The 22,699-nt window shown below is 29.0% G+C and overlaps 7 protein-coding genes across 7 annotated transcripts in view; 1 reads left to right on the top strand and 6 right to left on the bottom strand.

Annotated features, from left to right (window-relative positions):
- The window catches only part of LOC119599587 (ubiquitin carboxyl-terminal hydrolase 46), a 69,568-nt gene extending 49,936 nt beyond the window's left edge, over positions 1-19,632 (top strand). Inside the window, exons 2-3 of the mRNA XM_037949403.1 lie at positions 3,093-3,429; positions 18,099-19,632. Coding sequence (XP_037805331.1) covers positions 18,282-19,481 — 1,200 coding nt within the window. The 5' untranslated portion in view covers positions 3,093-3,429; positions 18,099-18,281 and the 3' untranslated portion in view covers positions 19,482-19,632. The remainder of the gene's footprint in view (positions 1-3,092; positions 3,430-18,098) is intronic.
- Positions 311-2,519, bottom strand: LOC119599586 (neprilysin-4). Its single transcript, XM_037949402.1, has one exon. The coding sequence runs from the start codon at positions 2,428-2,430 to the stop codon at positions 397-399; it is 2,034 nt and encodes a 677-aa protein (XP_037805330.1). The 5' UTR covers positions 2,431-2,519; the 3' UTR covers positions 311-396.
- Positions 5,035-5,595, bottom strand: LOC119599562. Its single transcript, XM_037949364.1, has 3 exons — positions 5,584-5,595; positions 5,441-5,511; positions 5,035-5,373 (listed from the first exon to the last, which is right to left on the bottom strand). Exons 1-3 carry the CDS (start codon positions 5,593-5,595, stop codon positions 5,118-5,120), a joined length of 339 nt encoding a protein of 112 aa, XP_037805292.1. The 3' UTR covers positions 5,035-5,117.
- LOC119599561 lies at positions 8,186-12,248 on the bottom strand. The gene is made up of 8 exons (XM_037949363.1): positions 12,231-12,248; positions 12,103-12,167; positions 11,804-12,045; positions 10,621-10,648; positions 10,321-10,559; positions 8,633-8,655; positions 8,497-8,570; positions 8,186-8,444 (listed from the first exon to the last, which is right to left on the bottom strand). The coding sequence occupies exons 1-8, from the start codon at positions 12,246-12,248 to the stop codon at positions 8,186-8,188; spliced, it is 948 nt and encodes a 315-aa protein (XP_037805291.1).
- On the bottom strand, positions 10,243-10,789 carry LOC119599588. Its single transcript, XM_037949404.1, has 3 exons — positions 10,761-10,789; positions 10,621-10,697; positions 10,243-10,559 (listed from the first exon to the last, which is right to left on the bottom strand). The coding sequence occupies exons 1-3, from the start codon at positions 10,776-10,778 to the stop codon at positions 10,316-10,318; spliced, it is 339 nt and encodes a 112-aa protein (XP_037805332.1). The 5' UTR covers positions 10,779-10,789; the 3' UTR covers positions 10,243-10,315.
- LOC119599560 lies at positions 14,601-15,114 on the bottom strand. The gene is made up of 3 exons (XM_037949362.1): positions 15,097-15,114; positions 14,973-15,037; positions 14,601-14,903 (listed from the first exon to the last, which is right to left on the bottom strand). Exons 1-3 carry the CDS (start codon positions 15,112-15,114, stop codon positions 14,657-14,659), a joined length of 330 nt encoding a protein of 109 aa, XP_037805290.1. The 3' UTR covers positions 14,601-14,656.
- On the bottom strand, positions 16,581-16,985 carry LOC119599589. The gene is made up of 2 exons (XM_037949405.1): positions 16,913-16,985; positions 16,581-16,858 (listed from the first exon to the last, which is right to left on the bottom strand). The coding sequence occupies exons 1-2, from the start codon at positions 16,969-16,971 to the stop codon at positions 16,615-16,617; spliced, it is 303 nt and encodes a 100-aa protein (XP_037805333.1). The 5' UTR covers positions 16,972-16,985; the 3' UTR covers positions 16,581-16,614.
- Positions 19,633-22,699: the final 3,067 nt, after the last annotated feature.

Here is a 22,699-nt window from a genome sequence, read left to right as displayed (position 1 = left end):
TTCATTTGCCTTTAGCTTGATTTCTCACACTTTATTCTTCAATCACTTTTATAATCTTTACTTGGCAACAATGTTTTGACAGTTCTTTTCTTGTTTCTCTTCTCTCTCATCTAAAAATTCTCAATTATAAATTTTATTGATTCTAAACTGATAAAGATTTGTTCTAAAAAAAAAAAATTATATTTTTGAATGAATTTATAAGAAAAACACAAGGGATCAACAAAAGGTTATCATGCTCTAATTCCACTATATATTTGTAAACCTAAAGCTGTTGTTACTTGAACTAAATTCATAAGTTTATGAAAACAAATTTTAAATTAAATTTTTTCTTTATTAAAAAAATATTATTGTTGAGTATTACAATTTTACAAAACTTTACGAATTAATATTTTGAGTTTAATACAAAACACACTTTTGTTCTGGATTCATTTTATTGCCCAAATCACAATTATATACCCGGGCAAAATCATTTAAATTAGCCAAAGCACCAATAACACGCCAACGTTCTGGTAGCTCTTCATACTCCTCAATATCCGGCGAGTAGTCAGCGCACCAAAGTTGTGCAAAACCAATGAAAAATAATTGATTGCGTGAGTATTTGTCGAGTAGTGGCAAGGACTCTTGTTCGGCTGATTCATTGTTGGCCACATTTTCCCACCATTGAGTGTAGGCCTTGTAGGCAATGCTTAAGGCGGCATTATCCGATACATAGGTGTTGGTCAGTTTCTTTTCATCTCTACGCACCCAATTGGGGAATTTGTATTTGGAATATTGCTCTACATAGCATTTGGCCTTGTCATCGAAACTGTACTCGGTTATAGTGTCCATCCAACCGTTTTGATTACCATGTTTGTCATATTTACGTCCTTGAGAATCGAAAGCTTTAAACATTTGTTGAGCCAATAGATAACCCATAGAGCTGTAGAGCAAAGCATGAGGATAGGAGGGATCCCATAAGAAACGGGATTGCAGAAAAGTAATAGGTATAAGTATTTTATTTTCTTCATAAGAATAGTGAGGCAAGTCAAATTTCTCCTCTGGTTCTGAAGGTCTTTCATTAATTTTGGCCAAATTATAAGCAGTCTGCCATTGCCAAATGTTAATTAGATTTTGATAGTAATTTGTTTTTCTCACCAACACCTTTTGCATTTGCTCTGCATAGGCAGTATTTACCGAGGATAATTCGAAATCCATGGCATCTAGTTTCTCCACAAATTTCTGTTTGGTATCTGTTCCCACCCAACTTAATTTGGCTGAAGTTTGTAGTTCCTCACGGAAAGTTTTCTTAATATCTGACCATACCGACTGCAACTCATTGGACATTTGCATGGTGTGATAGTTGCGGGCAAACATATTTTCCAAAGCTTCAGGGAAATATTCCATGACTTTATTGACACAGAAATTGCTGCTCTTGGCATAGTGGGCTCTTTCCAAATCAAATTTATTCAATACTTTCCACATGGTATAATTCGCTATGGTCATTTTAGGAGTCTCCTTAATAACATCCATTAAATTTGAGAAATAATCAATGGGACTTTCATACACTTGGGCATAAATGGTTGAATTGAATATTAAATTCAAATAACGATTAATATCCACATAACTACCATAGGCGGCTTTCAAATCAGCGGTATATCTCAAACGTGATTTTTGTTGTACTGTCAAATCGGGTCTAGCAAAACCGGCGGCTAAACGTCTTTCTACATGAAGCACTTGTTGGGCAACCTCATGGGACCATTGTTCGGACATATCGGGGAAATAACGCTGTAATTGGATTTGTATGCTCATGGTGTAGGCAGTTCTTAAACGTTCATTATCTTCATCCTCCATTAAATAGGCATGTTGAGATAAGTACAAATCAGGAGCTCCCACCATTATACGATGCATATCCTTATCCTTAAAGTCAGGCACCACTTTCAGACCAATCATTATATCAACACCCAAATTTCTTCTCATTTTTGCCACCACCTTCAACCAATCGTATTCCGACTCATACCAATGGCCATTAAAAACTTTAGGCCAGCCTCCCTTGAAATCAACTTCATTCATTATGTACTCCAAACCCATGCGTTCAATTTTACCCGTTTCCAAACAAGATTCATAGAAATTTTTCAATTTTATATCCAAACTAGAATCAATTCTACCATCACTGGCCAACATCTCGGCACATTTACGCCAATATAAATTTTTTAATTGTTGCAGATTACTACTTTTGCCCTTAGGTGGAGCTGGGTGCAGTCTGGACCACTTGCCACAGGCAAATTTATAGAAATTTTCACATGGTGGTTTTTCTTCATTTAAATAGGCCTTTATTTCCGAAGCCTTGGCTAATCTTAATAACTCTTGGGTATAATTTTGAGCCACCGGTATGCCTTCACAAATTATACCACAAACTCCTAAGAGTAGTAGTGTTTTAAAAATGATATTCATTTTTATTTAAATTTCAAAATATTTTTCCGCCGTTGTTTTCGATGTTTAACGCTCCCGTTTTAAAATTAAACTAAATTCTAATTTTATTTTTATATTTTTAGTTCTTTATACTCAAGCTTATCATCAGATAATGTGTAGACATATATTTTAATTTTCTTTACACTTTATTGTTATATTTTTTTGTGTGTTTTTGTTGTTGTTTTGGTTGATTTGTATGCTCAAAATGATTTCATAAATTTAATTTGAACAATTAAAAGTTGCGAGAGATGTTTACACGTACAGGATGAGTAATATAAAATGTTCAATTAATAATAAACAAATTAATAAAATAAAGTAGCCTTGTTAAAGTAATTAGCACTATTTTGGTTAATATACAAAAGCTAAATAAGGTGTAATTTTAGATCGATAGATCGGTTTGTAGATATATATTAGAGCTTTATATAGGATTGGAATTATTATATTATACTTATTATATTTAAGTAAATATCTAATTTTTAACCTAGTTTTCCTATACTAAAAAAATAATAATTTTAATTTTCAATTAAATTTCAAGGTTCAAATTATTTACACACATCATTAACTACTTAATCTTCTGCTCTCTTTACACATTACACTATAATTAATTTTGTATTTTCCTTCCACCCCTTTTCGTATCTTTTCAGGCAAATACAATTTTCCTCATCCATTTGTAAACGAATAATAAGAAACCATCATAAACTAAGATTTCTATAAGTAAAAAACATATTTTCACAATATTCTTTGAATTTTTTTTTGTTGATGAATTTTTGAAACAAAAATTTACGTCTAACGTATTTTCATCATTTAAGAAAAAAAAATCGAAAAGAAATTTCTACACAACACCTTCATGCAAATGAAAAAATTATAGAAATTCATTAGTTTTGACATCGTCTACAACATTTTGGAGTTGTTTTCTTTTGAAGTGAAAAAATTAAATTATTATTTTGATTTACGGATAAAAAAGGAATTAATTTGAACACGGTAAGTTGAATTTGTTTTTAATGTAAATTTATTATTATTAATAACATTTTAAGCTTACTTAAGAGAAATGCTGACCATATTTAAAGATTTTTCTAATTTTATGAAATAGTAAAACCTTTCAATTTAAATTTGTACCTGTAAGGATTTTTTAAAATTACATTAATATTCTGACATTTTATGTTTTTGTTATAAAACTAAGTACAAAAAACACTAAAGAATTTTTTTGTTTTTATGTCTTTGAATTTACTTTAATCATGATTTAAATTTTCCGCCATAATTTTATTATGTACTAGTATGTATCTCATCCATAATGTTTTTATGGAGCATTTTTTTAATTGCCAAAATAATACATTACCCATGCCAGCAGTTTGGTTTATTTTGCAAAGCATATTCTATAAAATATGTATTTATACTGGTTAGTGATAGGCACAAGGAGAATATGAGTTATTTATAATATTTAGACCCTATACCACTTTAGTGGGGTACACTCATTGACGAAGCCTATTGAAAATGGTTATGATCGGTCCATTATTTCACCTAGCCCCCATACAACTAAACCCCCGAAAAAGGCTTGTAAACCTTGTAATCAAAGTACAGGTCGCAATTTTGAAGATGCATGATCTTCTATTGTACTAGAGACGAATCTTATTGAAAATAGGTAACATCGGTCCAATATTTGACCTAGCCCCCATACAACTGAACTCTTCGAATAGGGCTTTTAAGTTCATAATTATGTTCAATATACTCGTTTCTCGACAAAAAGCTGCAAAACCAAGTTCTATACTAGCCTTCATGACCCTGATGTTTTTTTTCATGATAGGGCCTCATTTGAGCCTAGGCGCTATTCAAAGCCCCCTTCGAAATATGACTTAAATGTAAAAAATTTTATTCAACAAAAAATGACTAAAGTATATCTGAGACAAAGTACAATTCAACTTAAATGCTTTATTATGAACACTAAATCACATTTTATTTTTATAACTGGTCGGTAAAGTGTCCCGAGGAACGGCCTTTTTAAGAATTTCATGTATGACCTCTTAATCGATGCGTATTAATGTACTGAACATTAATATCAAGATTTTCAATCGCTGGTAGGCAATTGAGGACCTTTTCAAAAAATTGTTTTTTTTTTTTTAAATATTCTCGCATTTAGTACATTAAAACGCATCGTTTGAGAGGTATTCCTCCAAAAAAATGCTCCACGGGTCAACCTACTGGTCGGCTTCGCCCGATTTTTCCCTTGTGAATTAGCTTAAAAAATTTATGTTGATACAATTTTTAAAGCAAGATAATTTATTTTATTTTTTTTTTTCAAAAAATTCTCAACATTGTGTAAGTTACCGGGAAAGTCTAGTTTTATAAATTAGTTCCTATTTAAAGGGGTATTAAAGGCTAAGACACCCTAATGATGAAAGCAATATGTTTGAGCTACGGTAAAAGACCCATTCTCAGTAGCGTCTGTTCCTTTTATTGGATTACTCACTGGCGGGCTATTAGCACTCTAGCCGTTTCTTGTAGAGATCAGGCCAGCCCAGAGAATAACATTAAAGGATCGAGCATTATTTATGATTACAGCGTTACACTAAGAGTCGATTTAAGATATGTTTTTAAATTTATTTTAATCTCTTTATATTCCCTTATGACACAATTATTGAAAAATATTTCTCAAATTTATGTTTGCTTCACTCTTAACCCGCTAAAGACTTTAAAGTTGAAGGACCCAATAAAAGAAGTTCTATCAAGGGCACACGTATTAATTTATATTTCGCTCTATAACCATCCTTATCGGCTACATAAGTCGTTTCAAGGCGATAGACAAAATTATTACTATCTTTGGCATATAATTTTTGGGTATTTGTACCCTCTATCACTAATTCTTCTTCGGATGTGTTTTCATTTTTCAAAGAGAAAGTTTCTTCACGATAAGAGTCATCATTCGAAATGCTATAAATAGATTTATATTCTTTTAATATCAAATTTATAACACATTTATTTCAAGTACTTTACTTACTTGATCTTACGTATAACTTTGGTATCTCCTTGTGTATAGCTTAATAGGACCAAAATAAATGCTAAAATTAGCTAAATTATTAAAAATATATATTTTTTAATATTTCTTTAACAATATATTTGAAACATTTTTTAGTATATTACCGTGGTTTTCATTTTCGTTGCTTTATCTGCTATTGACCAAGAGTTACTAATTTGCTAAGATATTTTATGAAGGTTTCTTTGTAGGTTCGAGTTAACTATTTATATGTTTAAAGTTAATAACTTAAATTCTTGGTAGGTCATTGGGCTTTCTATGAATTTAAAAAAAAATGTACAAAAACAAAAACCTGAATTTCTAGTTGATGATTCTTCAGTTTGATATTTTTTGGTATGAAAAACTTATGTTCACACCTATCAAATATTTGACGAAAAACACTTAACTACTAATTCATAATTGCAAATAAATTCGAAACAAATAATAAAGATGTTCTAAACTGATAAATACAAATATATATTATGTTTGTGTAAGCAAATACATATATATACTTATTAAGAGGAAATCATATTGTCGATTTGTTTAGGGGTCACGCCATTTTCATAAAATATTTGGTAAATGTGAACATAGCTTTATGCCATTTTTAGTTATGTCTTGGTTTCTTTTGTTTGATTGAAAGAATAAATCAGTTGTATCTAAATACAAAACTTTACCCACTTTAATTTACAATAATATGAATATTTGTATATCCTTGTATATTGATCCAACATCTTATAGTATACCAATCGTCACAGAATTACTTTCTGAGTCGGTTTAGCTATGTCCGTCTGTCTGTCACAATTTTCAAGATAATTTTATGAAAATTGGCACATACTCTTTGACCCAAGGACTATTGAAAATGGTTAAAGTCGGTCCATTATTTTGCCTAGACCCCATACAACCGCACCCCGCAAATTGGGCCTTTGAGCTCATAATTATGTTAAATGTTCTAGTATCTCAACAAAAATCGACAAAGCTTAATTTTATAAAAGTCTAAATGATACTGCCGATTTTCGTAATCATCCATACCCTTAGCCCCATATAAACCCTCTTGTAGAAAATCTCTTTTTTCGTGTCAAGTGACCCAACTTTAAAAATCAATGTCTTCCGATTTGGATGAAATTTGCACCAAGGTTAGTACTATGGTAGGTCGGAGACAAAATTTTAGCTCTATCTGTCAAGAACTGCCGGAGTCAGAGGGGGTCAAAGTTGGACATTTTGACTATACAGAGTTTTTTTCAAATGAGTGTAACTTTCCACCTATTGGTCCTAGCAAAAATTGCCCAAAAGAGTTCAGATAACTATTTCCTCATTCTTTCGAAAGCTTTCTTGAAATTCATATATATGAAATACCCCATATATTACTTGTATAATGTAAACTGGCTTTTAGCTATTTTATTGCGCGTCAATGACAAAGCCGGAAATAAGTACTTAGATTAAAAGAACGTTATTACTAGACTCCTTATAAGTAATGCAGACGATATGTAGATGTGATTGAAAAGTAAGTTGGTGAGTAAGTACAAGTCATTACCAGTTTTTTTTTTGCCATTAAATTGAACGACACAAAATCATGTTTACGTGTCTTGGCTGAAAATTGTTTGAAAATTTACTTACAGTGTAATTGGTTCTTTTATTAAAAATAATTTTTATCGAATACTACAAGATTTATTGTATGTATGCTTATGTTAATTATTACAAAATATTCTTACTTTGCGAATAGAATAAAATAGATATTTAACCCGCTGCAGTTTTTAAAGTATTTGGATTCAAACCTGTTGATGGAGGAAAAGCAGATACGCTTACTGTGTTTATTAATATTAATTCATATATCACTCGATAACCATCTTTATCGGCCACATATATGGTTTCAATATTATAAGGAAAATTGTTTATTACATGCTGGCCCTCTATAATTAATTCTTTTTCATTTTTCAATGATATGGTTTCTTGGCGATTGAAGCCATTGTAAGCAATTCTAAAATAAGAATTTTATATGAAAAAATATATTAGAAAATAAAGCAAAGCTTGAAATTTCAAATAATCCATTAATTTTTATCAAATAATTAAATATACAAATTTCGTGGACAATTTTCTAAAATTTATGTAGACCAATTACATACATATTTTTTCACTATGCTTACTTGATCTCACGTAAAACTTGAGTATCTCCTTCAATGTAATTTAATAGGACCAATATAAATATCAGAAACAGCTAAATTATTGAAAAAGGTTTGAAATTATAATTTAATTAAATTTTTTTAATTATTTTATTTTACCCAAGTTTTCATCTTCGATGTTTTATCTGCTGATGTCTAAGAGTTACTAATTTGTAAATATGTTCTTATAAGTTTTATTTTACACGATTTTAATAATGCAATTTGTTCTTAAATTTATAAATATAATCGTTTTGGCTACAGCAACATCTAAGTAATCATTAAAAGATTCTATGTAATTAAAGAAGAAACAATTTACAGACAAATAAAATACTTAAAAGTTTTTTATTTAAAGTTATTATTTATAAAAAGTTTAAATAATGTTGTAATTATTAATTCAATTTTTTTTTTGGTTTTATGTAAGACTAACTATACAAATTTATTATGCAAGTTTATTTTAACCACAGTTTATTTAATTAATATAAGATGATTATTAATTTTTATAGTTATTTATTATAATTAATTGTAAAAGTTTATACATTCATAATTAAACATATATTTTGAAATTTGCTTACATCTAACCTGCTGTTGATTTTAAAGTTGAGGGACTCAATCCTAAAAGAATTTGCATTGTGGGTTCTCTTATTAGCTTATATTTCACCCGATAACCATCTTTATCGGCCACATAAATCGTTTCAATGCGATAAACAAAATCTGTATTATCTTTGGCATATATTTTCTGCACATGTGTACCCTCTATAATTAATTCTTCTTCGGGAGTATTTTCATTTTTCAAATATATAGTTTCTTGACGCTGAGAGTCTAAATCGAAAATACTGTTAACAGATTTTAGTATTTGATATAATCAAATTTTATTAAATTACTTACTTAATCTTGCTTAAAATTTTTATCTCGCCTTGGGTGTAGCTTAATACTAGCACTAATATAACTGCCAAAAATTGCTAAATTTTAATGAAAAATTATATTATTGGTATTAATTTTATTTTGCAAAATTTTTTTTTACCCAAATTTTCATCTTTGATGTTTAAACTTCTCTTGTTGTATAGTTACTAATTTGTGAATATTTTTGTTAAAGGTATTTTATGTTGTAAATTATTGTTAGTTCTTGGTGGGTCTGTCTTCATTGTGGTTTTTATTTATTTGTCAAAGAAAAACAACTTGCATATATTGTTTTAAGTTTTTCATAAATCTGGCATGAAAATCTTACAAAATTTTTACAAATTAATGAGATTTATTTTCTTCATATTTCACTATATGTTTGCTATTATTTGTTTTTTTAAATGCTCACACAGAAAAAAATTGTAATTAAATAAAATTCTCTTTTTTATACCGTGCCGATGTTTGTAACAACCAAAAAAAAATTGGTCCTACACCCACCTTAATACCAATCGCCTAAGAATCACTTTCTGAGTCGATTAAGTCCGCCCTTCTGAGCATGTAGATAATTCAAGATAATTTGGCTTTATTGGCCTATAGACGAAGCCTATTGAGAATGGTTAAAATCAGTCCATTATTTCCATTAGCTCCCATACATCTGAACTTCAGAAAATGACTTGAATGTTCACAATTCACTTATAACAATTAAATATTACGTAAATATAAATGACTCCAACGAATTATATCGGGATCGATCCACATTTGCCTCTAGACCTCATATACAGCCTCTTTCAGAAAATTCAACATAAATGCTTTATTATGCAAAATAAGTCACAGTTTATATTCATAATGCAGGGTATCACGCCCGACTATATTTTCTTACTACTCTAATGTTTGCAAAAGTAGAAGATCCAAAAAACCCTACACCACTTTAGTGGGGAGGGTATATAGGAATTGTGCTGATGTTTGCAACACATATAATATTCGTTATATACCCACCTTAAAGTATACCAATAGGCTTAGAATAATTTTCTGAGACGATTAAGCTATGTCCGTCTGGCTGGCTGTCCATGTAAACCTTGTGCGCAAGGTACAGGTCGCAATTTTCAATATAATTCGATGAAATTTGGTACACGCACTTTTTTTGGATGAAAACCTATTGAAAATGGTTAAAATCGGTTCATTATTTAACCTAGCCCCCATACAACAGAACACCCCGAAAAGGGTCTTTAAGCTCATATATATGTATGTTAAATATATCTCGATGGAAAGCAGCACAAACAAGTTTTATACGAGCCTTCATGACCTTGCCAAATTTCATAAAAATCGGGCCTCTTTTGACCCTAGCTCCCATACAAAGTCCCCTTCAAAAACGGATTTGAATGTCCAAAATTCACATATAAACACTAATACCGCGATGAAATCCAGCACAAATAAATATTATATAAATATAAATCTATTCTCAAAATTTTATCGAGATCGATCCATATTTGGCACAAACCCCCATATAAACCATTTTTCAGAAAATTAGTTTTTCGTCCATAAATTGCTTAAATGTATCGGAAACAAGGTTGTATTGAAGATAAATACTTTATTATGAAAAATAAATCACATTTAATATTCATTTAATAGGGTATCAAATGGTCGGCCACGCCCGACTATACTTTCTTACTTGTTTTTTATTTCACTTTGAAAATTTTCATACACGATTATATTTACAATATCTATATATAATTAAATTCAATTTAATTTTCAAAATTTGATTAATTTTCGTTCTCACAATATTATAATTTTATTAAAACTTATGTACTTAACCAGCAGTTGATTTTAAAGTAGATACTGCTAAACGATGCGTATCATCAAATTTTTCCTTAACCAATATAACAATCGGTCTATAGCCGTTCTTATCAGCCACAAATACAATATCTAATTTTTGTACATGCTTGTCATCATTTGGTATGGAAAATTTTTGTACAATTCCACCTTCCACAACTAAATTTCCATCATCATTTAGAGATATAGTCTCATCACGTAAAGTATAACGTAGAGATACGCTAAATTAAGAAAATTACAAAAAAAGTTTTTCTTGTTTACTTTCTATACACTCAAACTTACCTGAATTTTCTTAAAACTTTAGTATCCGCTTGAGAGTAACTGCAGCAGATTAACAAAATTAAAGTGATGAAATTAAGCTATGATGTATTAAATGTATTAAAAAACATTCAGTAAATAGATATTTTACAAAATAATGCTACCTTTTTTAAATTAAACATTTTGTTAAAACTTCTTGTTATTGACTGAATTGTTAAGATGTTGAATTTTTAAATTATCCCAAAATAAATATAGAGATAATGCAAAAAATACTAGTATTCCAAGAATTTTTTTTATGCATGAATCTCTGGTATAATTATGGTTTTGAAACAGGTTAATTAAAAATTACACAGGCCAACAAAATCTGAAAAAAAGTCGAAACGAGCCGAGACCAAATTATAGATTTCTAAGGCGCTAAATCAGAATCCGATACTCAGAATTACTCCAATACATCAGGTTATCGAGATATCGTGAAGATATCATCATTTATAAAATCCGTTATGTCATATGAAAGTGCAATTTGTGGACTTTAAAATAAAGGCTTAACCTCTGATATATCTTCATGATCTTTCTAGATATCTTATCTTAAAGCCTGAAACAATTATAGAACTAAAAATCCAAGAAAAGATATCTCCTATTTTACGGCAAAAATTTCATCGGAATCTGTGCAAGTACAGGAGATTTTTAAATAATTCATTGGGATTTTTATGGAAAACTTTTATTTTTAAGTAGACAAATTGGATTTTCAGATGATATAACCGATTGTATCAACAAATGTGTCTTCGACTCAAATATAGCCAAAAAACTGATATTTTTCAGTTTTTAGGTCTTAATATCTCAAAAATCTGATGTAATGGAGAACAGATTCTTATTGAGCTATAATCAATCCTTTTGAAAAGTATACTTTGGTCTCTGTGTTTAAAATTTGTTGTCCTGTGTTATTCAAGAGAAACATTATAAAACTGCATGCATGTTGTCATAATTAGACAAGAAACAGAAAAACACAAACATTTTATATCTTCTTTGTTATATGAAGAGTTATTTTTTTTAAACATTTAAATTTTGCAAAATTTATGTTAAACGCATTTCAAAAAATTTATTTCTATAATAAACTGGTTTTATTATTTATTTTAACATTAATGATGAGTAACTAACTTTAGTTTTCGTTGTTTATCAAACTTAAATCCTTTTCAAAACATTTCTTAACCAGCGGTTGATTTCAAGGTGGAAGGACTTAACACAACGGCATGTTTAGGATACTCATTTTTCATTAAAACATATTTAGCTTTATAACCATCTTTGTCGGCCACATAAAACACTGTTAAAAATAATTTATTTTTGGTATCCATGGGAATATCAAAATTTTCTTCAAATGAACCTTTCACCAACAAATGTTGCTCATTATCCAATGTTATAGTCTCAGAGCGATAAGAGTTCTCAACGGGTAGACTAAAAATAATGTAATTAATTAATTTTCTAAATGTAGTCATTTCAAATTAATTTTACAATATTTTGGTGTCTGCTGAGGTTAATATAAAGCCAATTATTAAAACGGACAGGCTTAGAAACAACTGTAAAAAAAATTATTAAAATTTGTTTTTTTTTTTTTTGAAAATTTTATTTCAATCGTTCACCTTAAATTCTTGAGACATTTTAACTAATATTCATCTAAAATGCAACTGATTTGTTTTATAACTCTTCTGTCACAATTTGTATACTTTTTATTTGATTTGCAATATTATTTGAACTGGATATACAAGTTTATTTTAGTTTAGACAAATTTTATTTTAAATTCACTACAAATATGGGTTATGAATAGCTTGTATCCCAAATTCAAAAGATTTATTAATTGAATTTGAAATGTGAGTTATTTTATTATTAATTATGTTATTGTTGATTTATTGGTTCAGTTTTATATATAATTCTTTAAGAGATAATAATTGCTTTTCCAAAAATAAAATAATCTTTTATACACCTGCCACAAAAAAATAAATAGCCTTTACTTCATAAGCCTTATATAATTCTTATTTAGGAATTATTTTGAAGACAATTCTCACTCCAAGAATGTATTCGATATCGTTGAATATCTACAGATATGTGATTTTATTAAACACAGACATATTGACTACTCGGCATGTTTGGATATTTTTACTGAGATGAATTTTTGAAAGATGAACTTAACAATAATGCTCTAACTATTGAAATCAACTTACTGAAGCCCACAGATATCTCACGAAGTCATAATTAACCGACTTATCGACGCCTCCATGCTAAATTATTTAGGGTGTACCTTGAAAGTTTATAATGTTATTGATTTTTTTATTATTAGTTATCTAACATAAATACTGAAAAGTTTTGGTTCAGATCGACCGAAACTTTCCGAAGTTATAAGAAACAAGTTAGGAAGTAGTGTCGGGATGTCCAACCATGTGTTACTTTACACCTTTTATGAGTATATTTTAAAATGATTTATTTTTTATAAAAAAAAACATTTATGTATTAAGCCGAAAAACATGTTTGGTCAAATTTTATCTAAATATGTTGAAAGCAGCGTCCTGTACCTTGCGCACAAGGTTTACATGGGCAGATAGGCAGCCAGATGGACATGTCATAATCGATTCAGAAATTGACTATATACTAGACAATAGACTAGAGTATAGACTATAATATAGACTAGGCTATACACTATACTAGTTTGTTAATTAGTTAGTTAGTTAGTTAGTTAGTTAGTTAGTTAGTTAGTTAGTTAGTTAGTTAGTTAGTTAGTTAGTTAGTTAGTTAGTTAGTTAGTTAGTTAGTTAGTTAGTTAGTTAGTTAGTTAGTTAGTTAGTTAGTTAGTTAGTTAGTTAGTTAGTTAGTTAGTTAGTTAGTTAGTTAGTTAGTTAGTTAGTTAGTTAGTTAGTTAGTTAGTTAGTTAGTTAGTTAGTTAGTTAGTTAGTTAGTTAGTTAGTTAGTTAGTTAGTTAGTTAGTTAGTTAGTTAGTTAGTTAGTTAGTTAGTTAGTTAGTTACATACTTACTTACTTACTTAGGCCTCTATCGGGCCTGTTGTGCGCTTCTTAACCAGTGCCTCAGGTGGGAATAGAATCCACCACCTTCGATCTACCAGACTACAACACTAACCACTAACCTACCGGAGGCCACTACATTAGACTAAATAAACTATATACTATAAAAAGTAGCGTTTGGATACCGCGGAATTATTCGATATCAAGAAGTATTATCATCATTAAGATCTTCTTGAACTTTTTTCGTCATTGATTATTGATTATTATTGATTATTGATTATTTTTTAACCAGCTGATGTTTTTAAGGTCGAAGCACTTAACTGAATCATCGGTTTAAGATATTCTTTTTTAACTAAAACATATTAAGCTTTATAGCCATCTTTATCGGCCATATAAATTACAGTTAGAAATAATCTATTTTTAGAATCCTTGGGTATTACTAAATATTCTTCAAATGAACCTTGCACCGACAAATTTTGATCATTATCCAATGATACTGTCTCAGTACGATAGGAATCTTCAACGGGTATGCTGAAATTAATATTAAAAATAATTGCTTAAATAATAACACCTTTGTTTTAAATTAATTTTACAATAATCTGGTATCTGCTGAGGCTACTATAATGCCAACTAATACAATGAACAGTGTTAAGGACAACTGCAAAAAGGAAAATATATATTTTTTTAATTTTGTAGTTTGTCTATTTTGATATTCTATTTAAATAGTTTACCTTTAATTCTTTAGACATTGTAACTAATCTTCTTCACAAATGCAACTGATTTGTTTCATAACTTCTCTGACATAATTTGTATACTATTTGCTAGATTTGAGATGTTTTTAAACTGGTTAATGTTTTATTTTTTTATTATTTCTTTTGTTTATATAATATGTATGTACATTAAAGATAAAACAATTGTTATTTGAGATTCGCTACAAATATGGCTTAATCTTCGCTTGAAAAATTTGAACAGAATTATCAAAATAAGACTTAGACATATTTGAAGTTGTTCGTAGTAAAAAATAACACAAAATATTAAAAATTTATTTATTTTTTTAACCAGCTGTAGATTTTAAGGTCGCAGAACTTAAATGAATTCTCGATTTCGCATATTGTTTTTTTACTAAAACATATTTTGCTTTATAACCATATTTATCGGCCATATAAATCACAGTTAGAAATAATTTATTTAATCTATCCTTCGGTATATCAAAATATTGTTCAAATGAACCTTTCACCGACAAATATTGATCCTTGTCCAAAGTTATACTCTCAGTGCGATTAGAGTTTCCAACGGATATGCTGAAATAATTATTAATTATTCTAATTAAAATAACTACATACATTTTTTTTGTTTCAAATTTCTCTTACAATATTCTTGTGTCTGCTGATGTTAATACAAAGCCTACTATTAAAATAGCCAGGCTTAAAGTGAACTATAGGAATAAATAGTTTTGTTAATAGTATTTCATAAATTGGTCTAAATATTTTTTACCTTTAATTCTCTAGACATTTTAACTTATCCTCTTCTAAAATGCAACTGATTAGTTTTATAACTATTTTTGTCATAATTTGACTTTTTTTGTTTGATTTGATATGTTTTATTAAACCGGAAATATAAGTATTTAATCTATTTTTTAAAATTGCAATATGTTTATGCTACAGTTTAGACAAGTTTTTGTTATAGATTCAAATATGGGTTATAAATAGTTTCTCACCCTAAAAAGATTCGTGGATTAGATTATAAACAAAATATGTTTCATTAATATTTATTTTAGTATTAATTTATTGGTTCAATTTAAAATAAAGTTTTGCCAACACAAAATGAAAACAGCACTATAAATAAATAGGCCTTCATCCTAGCAGGCCTTATGGAATTCTTCTTGAAATTATTTATCGAGAAAAAATTTTTAATATTCTAGAGAGACTTCGATCAAAATTATATTGCATACGATTTGGGTTTCGATTTGAACTTTATATAATTCGAAAGTATTATACGGTTATAAAAGTGTCAGTCAAGGCTTGGTTTTGTTTTAAAATTCGTGTAATATACTTTCGGAATATAATGTATTTAAAATAATTAAACATCAAGGACTATAAGATGTCTGCCTCAGGGTTTAAAGATTCTACCTATATTCTATTTAAAGTCGAATATATTCTAAATCATAAAATTTTAGATAAAAAGTATTAAATAAAGTTGAAGGTTTGTAAAAATCGAAAGGTGGACCTGGAGCTATAAATCACAAAAACAACAGCTTTTATTTTTTTTTTATAATTTTCTTTTTTAATATTTGATATTTTTAAATATACAGTGAGAATATATATTACATATATAGACTAAACTATAGACTAGACTATAGACTAGACTATAGACTAGACTATAGACTAGACTATAGACTAGACTATAGACTAGACTATAGACGACTAGACTAGACTATAGACTAGACTAGACTAGACTAGACTAGACTATAGACTAGACTAGACTATAGACTAGACTATAGACTAGACTATAGACTAGACTATAGACTAGACTATAGACTAGACTATAGACTAGACTATAGACTAGACTATAGACTAGACTATAGACTAGACTATAGACTAGACTATAGACTAGACTATAGACTAGACTATAGACTAGACTATAGACTAGACTATAGACTAGACTATAGACTAGACTATAGACTAGACTATAGACTAGACTATAGACTAGACTATAGACTAGACTATAGACTAGACTATAGACTAGACTATAGACTAGACTATAGACTAGACTATAGACTAGACTATAGACTAGACTATAGACTAGACTATAGACTAGACTATAGACTAGACTATAGACTAGACTATAGACTAGACTATAGACTAGACTATAGACTAGACTATAGACTAGACTATAGACTAGACTATAGACTAGACTATAGACTAGACTATAGACTAGACTATAGACTAGACTATAGACTAGACTAGACTAGACTATATACTATACTATATACTTAACAATAGACTAGACATTTTATCCAGCTGTAGACTTCAAGGTCGAGGGATTCAAATGTTGTGGTTTATAATATTTTTTCTTTACTAAAATATACTTTGCTTTATAACCATCTTTGTCGGCCACATAAATCACAGTTAGCGTTAATCTATTTTCGTCATCTCCGGATATTTCAAAATCTTCCATAAATGAACCTTCTTTCTTTAAATATCCCTCATTATCCAATGATATAAGCTCAGAACGATGAGAATCCTCCACATTAATGCTAAAACGATATAATCCGTTAAAAAACTATATATCTAAAATTATACCAATTTACTTTAATCTGGCCAAAAGTTTTGTATTTGCTGACACCAGTACATGATTTAAAAATAACATTGTTAGGAATATGGGAAACTGTAAAAAAATTTAATCAGCTTTTTAGTATTGTTTATATTTTATTTGATTTTAAGACTTACCTTTAGTTTTATAAACATTTTAATACTTTCTGTTATTCTGCTAAAATTCAACTGATATGTTTTAACTATTAATTTTGTTTAAATTTTAATGATTTTTGGGTGATTTTATAATTATATGCTGAACCGGAAAAACAAGTTATTCTCTAAAATATCTTAAAATTTAGCAGATATTTAATACATTTTTTTAACAAGTTTTAAACATGTATATTTAAATAGTGGGTGAATTTTTTATCTTTAAAGATGGGTCTTGTGTTCATTCATAAGTTAATCAGTGTAGGTTTGAGGGTGTAATGTTTTTTTTTGTGTATTTACTATTGTTTAGAAATATTTTTTGAAATATGAAGAAAAAACTTGATTGTGCATTGACAGGTTGTATTGTTGTTGTATTGAATAAACTTTGTAGTGGACCGACAGACACTGAAGTACTTTTGGAAATATTCCATTCCAATGATATAACAGACTATAATTAATAAAGTAATTTCAGACATTTTGCTGTATGTAATTTAACATATTAATCTAAAAATACTTTTTTTTTGTTAAAATAATTACTAATTAAAAAATATATTAAAGTGAAAAAAATATTTTATTATTTTTTATAATTAATATTTAATTTACTAATTAAAGTATTTTTTAAATAAAAACTATAAAAATTTTATTCTTCCTTCTCCTTATTTTTTTGTATTAAATAATTGTTTGAATATTTAAAAATTTTCCTATTTAAAATTATTTTATTTACTAAAAAATTTAAAAAACGTATGGTAAAAAACGATTAATTTAAATAAAAAATTTTACAACTACATATTTAAAAAGAAACTATTTTTTTCTGGAAAATATACGAAAAGAAATTGTTTGGAGAGGGGATAATAAAAAGTGTATATGTGTGTGTTTAACATTTTTGTTTTTTAATAATAAAATATTTATTTTCCTATAAGAAAAGATTAAATATTTTATTAAGTTTTTTTTTTTTTTTTAACAAAAAAATTTTAAAAGAAATTTCTTCTTTTGAACTGATATCCCCTCTTCAACTTTTTTCTTATATATTTTCAGACCCTACTTCCTACAAAATGTTAAAGAAATTTTTAAGAAAATGTTTTAAAACCATTTGAAAACTAACAAAATATATTCGGTGGTGGTGTTGGTAGTGGTTTTTATTGTATAATATTTACTAAAGAATCTCTCAAATCTCAAATACATTAAAACCACTTTTAAAAATCGCAAAAAGTCTTAACTATGGGAGCTAATGTCTCACAACTGGAAAAGGAAATTGGCTCGGATTTATTTCCACCCAATGAACACTACTTTGGTTTGGTAAATTTTGGCAACACCTGCTACAGTAATTCAGTGCTACAGGCTTTATATTTTTGCAAACCCTTTCGTGAGAAGGTCTTGGAATACAAAGCCAAAAACAAAAGACCTAAGGAGACCCTGCTGTCCTGTTTGGCCGATCTGTTCTATAATATAGCCACGCAAAAGAAGAAAGTTGGCTCTATAGCGCCTAAAAAGTTTATAGCGCGTTTGCGTAAAGAAAAAGAAGAATTTGACAATTATATGCAACAAGATGCTCATGAGTTTTTGAATTTTCTCATCAATCATATTAATGAAATTATATTGGCCGAAAGAAATGCTAATAAAAATGGCTCTGCTGCAGGAACGGCAGCTATTAAATCATCCTCCACTACATCAACATCTACCACTGCTTCAAATTCCTCTACCAATGGTACATGTTCCCAGTCTACCGGCTCCATCAATGGCATAGGTATTGGCATAACCGATGCCTCTACGCCCACACAAAATAACAGCGCCAACACCGAGCCCACCTGGGTGCATGAGATATTCCAGGGTACTTTAACCTCAGAGACTAGATGCTTAAATTGCGAAACGGTCAGCAGTAAAGATGAACACTTCTTTGATTTACAAGTTGATGTGGATCAGAATACATCCATTACTCATTGTTTGCGCTGCTTTAGCAACACCGAAACTTTATGCTCAGACAACAAATTCAAATGCGATAATTGTTGCAGTTATCAAGAGGCTCAAAAACGTATGCGTGTCAAAAAATTACCCATGATTTTGGCTCTGCATCTAAAACGTTTCAAATATATGGAACAATTTAATCGTCACATTAAAGTGTCACACCGTGTTGTATTCCCTCTGGAGCTAAGACTTTTCAATACCTCAGATGATGCTGTTAATCCCGATCGTCTGTATGATCTTATGGCGGTAGTCATCCACTGTGGTTCGGGTCCAAATCGTGGTCATTACATTAGTATTGTTAAAAGTCATGGCCTATGGTTGTTATTCGATGATGATATGGTGGATAAGATAGAGGCTTCGACTATAGAAGATTTCTATGGTTTGACATCGGATATACAAAAGTCATCGGAAACTGGTTATATATTATTTTACCAATCGAGGGATTGCAATAACTAACTAAATGCGCTGAGTATCATGGAAATCGCTATGATTTAATTTAGTTCATTCAACATGTCTTTATTTAAAATAAATAAATTCATATTTATTATAGTAAAACATAATACATATTATGAATAATAAATAAAAAGAAAAAAATAATCACAATGCATTTCATAGAATGTCAGTAAAATAAAATAATGAAATTGTTTTCATTTTAAGAGGTAAAGATGAATATAGAAAATATGTGTAATTATATTATAAAAAAACATAAATAAGATGACATTTAACAAACATCTTTAGATTTCCAAAAATTAAAAAGGATTTCATTTTCTAAAAGCCCAACAATGACAATCTAACAAAATAAATGTCATGCAACTTGTCTCTTAAGTTCTTTTTTTATTCCCTTTCTAACAACTACTCAGGAAACTAACCAGTCATCCATACAATTCATTTCTTATTTAATCTCCTACACTTTTGGTACTCATTGCCACAAGGTACTATCTAACTAACTGACTGGGTGTGTGAGTACTTTTTTTTTTATTTTTTTGTTGGCTTTATTATTTACATATTATTTACTAGGGTGATCGATTATTCGACATTTTCCAAAAACCGGTTTTCGAATAGTTCGAATAGTTGACATTTAAAAAAAAACCGGTTGATATTTTTCAAATTCAGAAAAAACCGGTTAACCGGTTTTTCATTACAATTAAAAAAAATATATTTTAATTTGAAAAACTTAATGTTTATGTTTAAATTTGATTAATAAAACATGGCCCGAAATGATTTTTAACAGTTTAAAAGATTATAACTTTAGATCTAGTCGTCTGATTTACATTATTTCTTTAATATAAAAAATTAGGAAAAAAGTGGGACACTTCTGTTAAACATAAGGTACTATGTAATCCTAGCTTATTTTAAAAGCCCTGTTTAGGAAATTTGCATAGGCGTTCCAACACTTCCATAAAATTTCAATTTACAAATAATTTTTTTTTAATTAATTAGGAAAATCAAAAAAGTTTAACCAAAAGAGCTGTAGAAAAATATACTCTAGTTCCTCGACTCGAATATTTTTAAAATTTAGACGGGCTGTATTATTATTTACTTAAAAATTTCATTTAAATAATCTTTGAATACAAAGCAGATAAAAGTATTCGAAACCGGGTTTTAAAAAGTGAAAAAACCGGGTTATTCGATATTCGAAAAATCAACATTAAGAAAAAACCGACACTGGTAAAGCAGAAAAACCGGTTTTAAAACCGGTTGAAAAATCGAGTCGATCACCCTACATATTACTCTAGCTGTTGTTGTTGTTGTTTATGACAATGACAAGATGTGACAGCTTTAGAATGATGCTGCTTAGGGTGTGTTTGCTGTGTGTGTGTTAGTTATTCAATTCTTATTTCAATGTTTCAAATAACAAACTCATAACGCCACAACTACAACAATACAAATACAAACACATACAACTAAACAAACAACATCAAAGCATTTAAACATGACATGTCCGTCAGTTGGTATTTACAAGATTTGAAATAATTAGTTCTTTGGTTAGAATTTCTTATGGTTTTGTGGATTTTTCTCTTAACTTTTTTGTTTTTCTTAAACAAAATCCTTCATCACGAATGTCTAAAGAAATATGATTTATAGTCATTTTTATGAAAAAACAATTCAAATATTGGAAATGTTCATTAACACGTACTGAAGAATGAAAACAAATATTTTGTAAGTAAAAATTTCGATGATTTATTTGCTTATCCAAAACAAATATTGCTTCAATATTTAAAAAAAAAAACTTTTTCGACTTCTTTGTTTAAACTTTAGATTGTTTAATTAGTTTTATTGGTTTTTAAAGTCTTAGATCAATAATAAATTAAAAATGACAAAACGTTTTGTTTGTCTTATGTATTATAACATAATAACAAAAATCTTATAAATACCGTGAGTGATAATTGAAAGAATGTGGTTTTTGTCAGGCTGTATGATGCAAGAATAGGAGAACTGTTATTTCAAGTTTTGAAATTATCATAGACCTCTAAATTATAACAAGTTGTAGGTCGAAAACATTAAAATCGAACAATTTTTATTCATTGATATCTTCAAATCAATATCGATTAAAATATTTTTTTGAATTTGAAAGGACTTTTATCGTATAATTTTATATGAATAAATAGATTTTTGATTATTAGTTAAAAATGGCTTCAACGCTTAATCAAATAATCTTTTTCGAATTTTGTGGGTTATACCATTATATTATGATTGTAAGAAAGCTTTAACTGAATACTCTCCCAGAGGTAAGGTTAACATCATATGAGTACCAGGCCACTCGGGAGTAGTCGGCAACAAAAGGGCGAATGTACACAGAGGGAAAAGGAAATATACACGCCTGGTACCAAATTGACACCAAAAAGTTTATAATTTTTAATGACAACGCAACGTTGTCAACATTGCAACAATTCGTTGTCGAAATCTAAATTTTATACACATTTGTTGTCTAAATGTTAAAAAAACATGGTAAGCTCAATATTGGCAACGGATTGTTTGTCAACGAATGTGTATAAAATTTAGAATTCGACAACATTACATAGTGTTGTCGTACGTATGTATATACTTTGACAATGGATGGTATTGAAAAATTATAAACAGTTTGGTGTCAATTTGGTAACTCTGTGTAATAGCTTTAAATGGAAGGGAGCTCGGGTCAGTTAACCTGACAAACGCAAAACCATTCCAAGCAACAAAAGCTGAATTAAAAATATGGGTGAGAGAATCTCATAAGGCGTCTTGGAATAATGAAACGGTGAGAGCAAGAGCAAGTCTGAAGTTAGTATGATGGTACGTATTCTGAGTCGACACACAGGATTACAAGCACATCTATGCAAAATTGGACGTGCGGATTCAGACGAAAGTAGAGCATGTGAAGAGGACAGTGAAACTCTGGAGCACTTTCTTTGACACTGTCAGGCATTGGTCGAAGTTAAATCCAAGTATCTTGGAAGTGATGTTATTCCGGAAATAACATTCCTGACTAACACTGATTGGAAGATTCTTAGGAATTACGTCCAGGAAACTGATTTTATGAACATTGAAAAATAACAAATTCAGTGAACAATTTTTTTTTTCATGAAAAGGAGCGCACAAAAGGACCGATAGTGGCCTAGGAGTATTTCTTCGGATTTTATGTAGTTTACATCCTTCTATCAACCTAACCTAATTTCAAATTCCATATAATTATACAT

This window comes from Lucilia sericata, unplaced genomic scaffold (assembly GCF_015586225.1).
Source record: "Lucilia sericata isolate MDLA Ls3-8-SP2 unplaced genomic scaffold, ASM1558622v1 Contig000082F_arrow, whole genome shotgun sequence".
NCBI lineage: Eukaryota > Metazoa > Arthropoda > Insecta > Diptera > Calliphoridae > Lucilia > Lucilia sericata.
The sequence above is the reverse complement of the archived record's forward strand: the minus strand, read 5'-3'. Positions and strand labels throughout refer to the sequence as shown.

What these genes read in the sequence shown, in the direction of transcription:
- LOC119599586 (XM_037949402.1), bottom strand. Translation starts at nt 2,430, where the DNA reads ATGAATATCATTTTTAAAACACTACTACTCTTAGGAGTTTGTGGTATA.
- LOC119599562 (XM_037949364.1), bottom strand. An exon ending in AAAGTTATACGTAAGATCAA is followed by an intron (nt 5,374 to 5,440) that starts GTAAGTAAAGTA and finishes ATCTATTTATAG; the next exon opens with CATTTCGAATGATGACTCTT.
- LOC119599588 (XM_037949404.1), bottom strand. An exon ending in AAAGTTTTAAGAAAATTCAG is followed by an intron (nt 10,560 to 10,620) that starts GTAAGTTTGAGT and finishes TTCTTAATTTAG; the next exon opens with CGTATCTCTACGTTATACTT.
- LOC119599561 (XM_037949363.1), bottom strand. An exon ending in TCAGCAGACACCAAAATATT is followed by an intron (nt 12,046 to 12,102) that starts GTAAAATTAATT and finishes CATTATTTTTAG; the next exon opens with TCTACCCGTTGAGAACTCTT. An exon ending in CACCTTGAAATCAACCGCTG is followed by an intron (nt 10,649 to 11,803) that starts GTTAAGAAATGT and finishes GTTACTCTCAAG; the next exon opens with CGGATACTAAAGTTTTAAGA.
- LOC119599560 (XM_037949362.1), bottom strand. An exon ending in TCAGCAGACACAAGAATATT is followed by an intron (nt 14,904 to 14,972) that starts GTAAGAGAAATT and finishes TAATTATTTCAG; the next exon opens with CATATCCGTTGGAAACTCTA.
- LOC119599589 (XM_037949405.1), bottom strand. Translation starts at nt 16,971, where the DNA reads ATGTTATTTTTAAATCATGTACTGGTGTCAGCAAATACAAAACTTTTG. An exon ending in AAACTTTTGGCCAGATTAAA is followed by an intron (nt 16,859 to 16,912) that starts GTAAATTGGTAT and finishes ATATCGTTTTAG; the next exon opens with CATTAATGTGGAGGATTCTC.